The 8,138-nt window shown below is 55.6% G+C and overlaps 1 protein-coding gene across 1 annotated transcript; it reads right to left on the bottom strand.

Annotated features, from left to right (window-relative positions):
* Positions 1–1,265: 1,265 nt before the first annotated feature.
* LOC102068137 (tubulin alpha-4A chain) lies at positions 1,266–5,184 on the bottom strand. The gene is made up of 4 exons (XM_005485225.4): positions 5,039–5,184; positions 2,795–3,017; positions 2,512–2,660; positions 1,266–2,334 (listed from the first exon to the last, which is right to left on the bottom strand). The coding sequence occupies exons 1-4, from the start codon at positions 5,039–5,041 to the stop codon at positions 1,363–1,365; spliced, it is 1,347 nt and encodes a 448-aa protein (XP_005485282.3). The 5' UTR covers positions 5,042–5,184; the 3' UTR covers positions 1,266–1,362.
* Between the last annotated feature and the right edge of the window lie 2,954 nt (positions 5,185–8,138).

Here is an 8,138-nt window from a genome sequence, read left to right as displayed (position 1 = left end):
CTGCACAACCCTGCGAGGCTGCAGATCTGCATGACAAATCTGGGCTGCCAAAAAAGGGTCATTGCAGCCTGCTTGCTGTTAATAACTTGTGACTACATTCAGAGCAGCAGCTGTGTTTCAGCCCTGGCCAGTGCAGCCACTCCTGCCAAGGCCAGGGCTGATCCTGCTACTGAGGATGCCTGGACATCAGCCTTGAGTGCTGCCTGAGCAGGGAGAGGGCTCTGTCTTTGATGCCAGGACCTTGGGTCACACAGCTACCCCTCCCTGGCCATGGGGATGGATGGCCCTCTGCTGCTCAGCAGCAGGCCAGGAGACACTACTGGGTCCCTTGTCCAGGTCAGAGGTGCAGGATAACTTCTAGAAAAAAGCTATAGGACACAATTCCAACTCCAACATCCTTCTGGTGGCAGTCATGTCTGTGAAGACACAGGAAGATGTCAGCAATGAAATTACTCAGACCAGATTCCCTCCTTTCCCCTCAATCAGACAAGACATAAGGAGTGGATCAGAGCAGCACCTGATTTGAGGGGCAGTGACTCCTGCCCTGGCATAGCAGCAGCAGGCACCACTCAGTCTGAGCCTGGCGCTCCAGTCTTGGGCAAGCAGAGCGGTGCCAGCAGCCCTGCGCAGAGGGATGAGTCCCTGGCTGTGCTCCAGCAGCCAGGGCTGGCCCCCACTTTCCCCTCCAGCTGACACGGGTGCATGCTGGGAGGAGGAGGGCAGGGGAGGACAGCCCCTGTGGGTCGATATAGCTGGAGCATTAGTGGTAAGCGGGGAAAATTAATCTCTGGAAACAGCACACTGGATAATGGGTAAGAGAAATCTCCAGTTTGCAGCTGGAGCCAGGAGCTGATGCTGGGATTCCTTACCAGCAGGCAGGGCAGTGACAGGACTCAGAATGGGGACAAATGCAGAAGATGATCTGGGCCGGGTGGAGTGGGGCCACATGCCCCAGGGGGAAGGCAGAGCACTGGCGCAGCAGGGCAGGCTGAGGGCAGAGGTACTCCCAGACAGAGGACACCATGCCTAAGTTTGGTAATTCTATCACATCAGCAGCACTCCTGCAGATCCCTTTGGTGGACGTGCTCCAGCACCTTCCTAGAGCCTGCCATGTGTCCTGGACAGATCCCTCTGCTATGGGGCTCTCACACAAGGGGAGATCTGCAGCTGGAGAAGAGCTGGGAGGAAGCATAGCAGCACCAGTAGCAGGGCTGAAGCACTCATCACACACCAGACCTGGCAAGAAACCAATACAGCTGGGGCGATACTGGGACACATGGAAGATCTGAAATGGTTTATTGCAAAGGGTTTCTGCAGACAATAGGGGCAGGAAGCATGGTCCTTTTTAGGCCTGTAGCTTCTCTACTCCTCACCCTCATCTTCATCCTCGTAGGAGTCCAGGCCCACTTCCTCGTAATCCTTCTCCAGAGCGGCCATGTCTTCCCGCGCCTCGGAGAACTCCCCTTCCTCCATGCCCTCGCCCACGTACCAGTGCACGAAGGCGCGCTTGGCGTACATCAGGTCAAACTTGTGGTCCAGGCGAGCCCAGGCCTCGGCGATGGCCGTGGTGTTGCTGAGCATGCAGACGGCGCGCTGCACCTTGGCCAGGTCCCCCCCTGGCACCACCGTGGGGGGCTGGTAGTTGATGCCCACCTTGAAGCCCGTGGGGCACCAGTCCACAAACTGGATGCTGCGCTTGGTCTTGATGGTGGCGATGGCGGCGTTGACGTCCTTGGGCACCACGTCCCCGCGGTACAGCAGGCAGCACGCCATGTACTTGCCATGGCGAGGGTCACACTTCACCATCTGGTTAGCCGGCTCAAAGCACGAGTTGGTGATTTCTGACACTGACAGCTGCTCGTGATAAGCTCTCTCAGCAGAAACCACAGGAGCATAGGTGGCCAGGGGGAAGTGAATGCGAGGGTAGGGCACCAGGTTGGTCTGGAACTCGGTCAGATCCACATTCAGGGCTCCATCAAACCGTAGTGATGCCGTGATGGATGACACAACCTGGCTGATGAGTCTGTTCAAGTTGGTGTAGGTTGGGCGCTCGATGTCCAGGTTGCGGCGGCAGATGTCGTAGATGGCCTCGTTGTCCACCATGAAAGCGCAGTCCGAGTGCTCCAATGTACTGTGGGTGGTGAGAATGGAGTTGTAGGGCTCTACCACAGCAGTGGAGACTTGTGGTGCTGGGTAGATGGAGAATTCCAGCTTGGACTTCTTGCCATAATCAACGGAGAGTCGCTCCATCAACAGGGAGGTGAATCCAGAGCCAGTGCCACCTCCAAAACTACGAAACACCAGGAATCCCTGGAGGCCTGTGCACTGGTCAGCCTGTGGAGAGAGACAAGTAACATTCCCTCATGCTCTGACTTGGCTGGAGGGAAGTTTTAGACTTTTGTGTAGCTGCAGATTCCTCCCAAGGTGCAGCAGAGCTCACGCCACGCTCCCACCCCGAATGATGCTGCACCCCAGTCCAGGGAGACACATCCCCTCTCTGCAGTCACTCACCAGCTTACGGATCCTGTCCAGCACCTGATCAATGATCTCCTTGCCGATGGTGTAGTGCCCACGTGCATAGTTGTTGGCAGCATCCTCCTTGCCAGTGATCATCTGTTCAGGGTGGAAGAGCTGCCGGTAGACTCCTCCCCGAATCTCATCTAGGAGAGAGTGGCAAAATTGATTCGCTAACTAGATCTGGGGAAAGGTAGCAAGAGCGCTCTTGGGAATGTCCTGCAATGGGCTGTTGCCCAAAATAATGACCACTATCAGAGCCCAGTTAGTTTGCACTCACCAATCACGGTGGGCTCCAGGTCCACAAAGATGGCCCGTGGCACGTGCTTGCCAGCCCCAGTCTCACAGAAGAAGGTGGTGAAGGAGTCGTCCCCCCCGCCGATGGTTTTGTCGCTGGGCATCTGCCCGTCGGGCTGGATGCCGTGCTCCAGGCAGTACAGCTCCCAGCACGTGTTGCCCATCTGGACGCCGGCCTGGCCGACGTGCACGGAGATGCACTCGCGCTGCGGAGGGGAGGCAGGGTCAGAAATGCAATCACTGCAGGAAGTGCACAGCCCTGGAAGCACTGGGGCAAGCCACGCTGCCCTCGTGTCTGGGCGCCTGTGTCCATTTCAGTTTTCTGCTTTCTCCCACATCTAGTGCTCTGCCTCGCATCACTGCACTGACCACCTCAGGGGCCCAAGGAGATGCAGACCCATCTGCAGCAGCCCAGAATATCAGGCCACCCATCCCCTGGACTGGCCTCACCCACAGCCCTGGATAGCATCCAGTGAGCATCTTCTCCATTGCCCAAACATCCATGTGGCATAAGGGCTGAGGCCCTGCAGCATCTGGCACAGCCCCTGTTGCTATTCCAACAACAGAGCTGGAGGCTGAGATGGCTGAGCACCTCCAGGACACTGGGAACTGAGGGCACTGAGGATGGGTGCCCAGCAAGAGGGGGGATTTACAAACATGAATGGTTGCCATGCTGTGAGGCTCAGCTTCCCTAAATTAGCTCTAGAGGGGGAGGAAGCGTTAGCTGCACTTTTTAAGTCAACAGAAAGGCTGAGGTGGGAGGGTCTCCTAGCTCACAGCTTCAAGGGTCCCCCAGGAGAAGCCAGGTGATGGTGGACTCTACCACCTCACTCCCTTCAGAGGAGGCACCCCAGAGCCTGCAGTTCTTTTGGTAAGAATGAAAGTATTCAGTGTCTTAGACCTGCTGTTGCCAGGGATTTGGATGTGTCATCAGGCACAACTGAGTCAGAGGAGCATCCAAATCAAGGCGGATTCCCAGAGCCTGGTGCCCCAGTATGAGTCAGCTGGCAGGAAGCTGGTGGAACCAGCCATTTTGCAGGAGCAGGGCAATGGCTGCTGTCCCACAAAGTTGCACAGGATGCAGCATGTCCTGGCTCTCTGCACCTAAAGTGCTCTCGGTGCTGCCTTTCAGAGCCAGCAGAGACAGTGAAGGATGGCAAAAAAATTAGCCCTTGATAGCCATGGTGAGAGGCAGAAGGCCATGTCCTCACCTTTCCCAAAGCTGAGGTGCAACAATTGCAAAGCAATACCCCACCTATCCCTCCCAGCAGGTCCATAAATGTTGTGTAACACAAGAAGCTAAGGGTAAGACCTGAGGACTTAAGACCTGAGGTAAGTCTTCCAAGATCCTCTACAGAAGGGCACAGAAAACACTTGGCACAGATGCAAGCACATCAAGGAAGAGGAGATGAGAGAGGACTGCTCCCCGGCAAGGGACCCTGTGATTTAGCATGGGGGTGGCAGAGGGTTATGCTGCTCACTGCACTTCAGCCCAACAACAAGCAGCAGCCAGACCGGCTCTGTGGGACCCAGCGCTGACACCAGGCTGGGCAGAGCCCAGCAGCACCAGGACACAGCACTGCTGCTCTCCAGCCAGTAGACTCTGCCTTCTCCACGGCAAAGTCTGGCACAGGAAGGGCTGGGAGCGCAGCTCCGCGGGACAGCAGGCAGGGTGCCCGGGAAACCTTGGGGCTGGGATGCTCTCCAGGGCAGCTGGAGAGCTCATGAGGCAGAGATGGCCGCAGGACCACGGCGGCAGGGCAGCCTGGAAGCCCACCCACCGTGATGCCCACCCTTGGAGCAGGCAGTGGGTGAAGGAAGCCACAGCTTACTGCCGGAGCTCAGCTGTGGGCCGGCAGCGTGGGGGGCTGGCAGACTCCCCGCACCGGGGATGGCACCGCGGGACACGGGCAGGAACCGACACTACTCAAAGTGGCAGAGGGATGAGACGTGGCGTCCCCGCAGCCGGGGGACTCGCTGGTGGCCTCCTTGCCACGGGTACAAGGGGATGCCTGAAGAAGGGGGGCTGCTGAGAGCCGGGGAGGGAGCAGCTCAGGAAGAGACTGAAGCCAGGCAAAGGCAGGGGAGCACGGCGGGCACTCCCGTGGCCAGCTGCCCGCATTGCTGGGCTCCGGGCAGAGCCCTCCGGGAAGGCGCGGAGAGCCCGGCCCGCTGCGGGGAGCACCGGCGGGACCGGGGGGAGGGAGCAGCCGGGGCTGGCACTCACCATGATGCCGCCGCTGCCGCACGAGCCGCCTGTCCCCGGACTGCCGCAGCTCCGCGCTCCGGGACGGCCCCGCCGCCGCCGCCTTATACCGGGGGCGGCACCGGCGCTCCGGGGCGGGCCGCCCCGCCCGAGACTGCCCGAGCGCTTTCACAGATTTGCGTGCATTGCGCATATTTGCATAGATTTGCATAGATGGGGCTGTGCTGCCTGGCGGGTGCACTCGTGGGGCATTCGGGGAGCAGCATCCCCTCAGTGGGGCTCCCGGGGGTCCCCCCGAGGAAAGGGCAGTGGGGCATAAGTGCTGTTCCTGCTGCGCTTGCCAGTCTTGGCAGAGGGGTTCTGCTGAAGAACAGAGAGGGCCCCATCCAGCTTGGTGTCCTGCTGGTGAAAGACACCATCCAGGCACAACCAGGAGAGACTTTGGGGGCTGAAGCAGGAAAACCAGCAAAGAGCTTGGCCAGGTCCTCCCTCCTGGTGGGCTTAGGTGCTGATGTGATCCTTGAGTGAGCCAGGTCTCTGGCAGCCATCCAAGGCTTCTTGAAAAACACCGGAGAATCTCTGGAAGAAACCCTGGTGGAGGAAACCCTCCAGAGACGAGCCCAAACTTTCCTATCCTCTTTGGAGATCACTGAAAAAAAAGCAGGAAAACTCAATCCTGTCCTTTGTGTCAAGCCCCTCAAGCACAGTTGTGCCCCAGGGCTGTGTTGAAAGCCCTGCCTGACACAGGGCTGCTTCTCCATCCTGGCTCTGCATTACCTTCACTGGTTTGATCTGATCTCAAAGTTTTATGAAATTAATAGTGAGGGTGCAGGGAGAGCTTGGAGCACCTTGGAGGGTTTGATTGGAATCTACAGTGACTTCACTGATGTCTGGCCTTACTACAAAGAATAATGTGTCCTACCCCTTCCAAAATACTCAAAGCATCCACTGTGGTGCAGAACCAGCCCTGCATCTGCCTCAGCACTCCGACTTAATGATTTTTCACTGAAAAGTGCTGTCATCTCTCAGCTTGATCTGAAAATTGAAAGCTGGACCTAAATCATCCACCCACAATAGCCTTTCTTTGTGCCTGAGTCACCTGGAAAGTGTCACCTTCACTGATGAGCATGTGAAAAGTGACTGATTGCAAGAGCACTACTGCAAAGCCTGTGCTGGTGTCTAAGCAACACATTTTTGAGACCTGATTAAATGGCTGAGCCAGAGGATCAGAGTGGGTTTAATCAAGTTGATGGGAAAATATTGAGTTTTGTGTTGTGTTTTTTTTTTTTTCCCCACAGAAATGCCCCAGGTAATAAGTGCTGCTGAACCTGCAGAGGATTCTGTGGTGACTGGATAACTCTGGAAATGCCTCTCTGTGGTATAAATGTCCTTTGAGTGACCTCAGAGATCACTAGATAACACAGACCATGCTGATGCAGACAGTCCATGAGAGTGAGAGAGTAATTGGTAGCACTAAGGCATCAAAATTTGAGCCCCAGAAGTTAATTGGAGTGAAAAGGAGTGATGGTATCATGTTCCCTGTGAAAATCTTCACCAAGGTGTTCATTGTAACATGTAGTGGATGCCAGGGAGTCACTTCTCACTGGGTGTGTCCTGGAACCCTCCTTAATTCCACGGTGCAAATTAATTCTGGGGCATTTATAGCACAAATGCCTTCAGCATGCTTGGAAGCAGAGCTAGGCAGCCAGCAGCATGTCAGGCTGTGCAGTTCACCCAAATTCTGAAGATTCATATAACGATCTGGTGGTACTCAGGGGTGCAAAATCATGGATCAGTTTATGTTCCATGGTGGTGGAGAGTTGAGAGTGAAATGTCCCTGATTTGTCAATGCTGCAAATGTGTGTTCACAGTGAAAATACCCACTCAGAGGCTGTTTTGTTGGGCAATCGGAGTGGGAATAACTGACAAGAGAGCCGTGAGTCATTGGGAGCTGCGCATCCCCACGTGCCTCTGATCTGAAATGCCCAAACAGATGTCTAAGCTTTTTTGAAATGCTTAAGAACATCTGGCTAAATCCAGGGAGCACCAATCAGCTGCATCTTGTCAGTGCCTAACTGCTCAGCAGCCTGCCAGATGCTGGTAGCAGCAGCCTGAAAGCACACAGCAGAGGCTGAGCTCACTCTGGCTGGATTTGTCCTGAGGCAACCCCTCTCTTGCAGGGATGTTACCCACACATCTAAGAAAGCCTTGCAAATGTTTTCAGACAACATCAGAAGTCACACGATTACAAGAATTGCTCAGGAAACATTTTCATCGATGCTCAGAACATAGTTAGACCCTGCATTAGCAACCAGAGAGAGATGCAAATAGCAAACAAGGAGAATTCTAGGCTAAAGAGTCAGAAGTCAACCATCTCTTTAGTGAAGGATGGGAAAAACACTGAAGATACCTGAGGGGCAGAGCCCTGCCTGCTGCAGGGGAAGAGCCCTGCTTGCCACTGTCAGAAACCAGCCAGCTCTTGGCAGGTACCGGCTGGTGCAAGAACATCTCTGAGCAGAGCTTGCAGTTACCCAAACAAAGCCTCTCTCTCTATAGCTGTCTTCCAGAAGTATGTTAAAGACTGCCACACCTAAAGCACCCAGAGCTGAAACTGGGGAGGAGATGAGTTCAGAGCCCAGCCTGAGTACCTCCCATCCACACCCCAGTTCCCTGCTCTCCTTGCTGAGGAAAGCCCAAACTATTGTTCCAGTTTTAAGACCTCAGTTCCACCCTGCCTGCTCCAGGCAGAGCAAACAGTGTCAGGGGCGGTTTGGGGACATGTCCTTCTTGGGAAGGTAGAACAGAGCACAGCTGTGCTGTGGGTTTGGCAAGGAAGCCCACTGTGCCCCCCACTTTAAAGCAAAGACCGGATGGTGAGAGGTGCTTCGGGAGCAGGGCTCCTGTCTGTGTCTCTAATCTCAGCCAGGAGCTTCCCAAAGAGGTTGTATCCGTGCTTGCCCTGCTTACCCCTCACTCTGTCCTTGCTCTGCCCTTAATCCTCTTAGCAGGTGGGGAGGTGGAGAAGCCAGGATGTACCTGCAGCCGATCAGTGCCCTGTGCAGTTTGCTCTCCAGCTGTGGCACAGGCCGGACAAGGTTGGCTGGTGCAACCAACAAGTCTG

The sequence above is a fragment of the Zonotrichia albicollis genome, chromosome 10 (assembly GCF_047830755.1).
Source record: "Zonotrichia albicollis isolate bZonAlb1 chromosome 10, bZonAlb1.hap1, whole genome shotgun sequence".
Taxonomy (NCBI): Eukaryota; Metazoa; Chordata; class Aves; order Passeriformes; family Passerellidae; genus Zonotrichia; species Zonotrichia albicollis.
Note: the sequence above shows the minus strand (reverse complement) of the source record. Positions and strands in the feature narration are given on the sequence as shown.

Bases quoted from the DNA above. Each gene is read 5' to 3' on its own strand.
- LOC102068137 (XM_005485225.4), bottom strand. The intron at 2,661-2,794 runs GTGAGTGCAAAC...ACTCTCTCCTAG, and splicing joins CCTGGAGCCCACCGTGATTG to ATGAGATTCGGGGAGGAGTC. The intron at 2,335-2,511 runs GTGAGTGACTGC...CTCTCTCCACAG, and splicing joins TGGACAGGATCCGTAAGCTG to GCTGACCAGTGCACAGGCCT.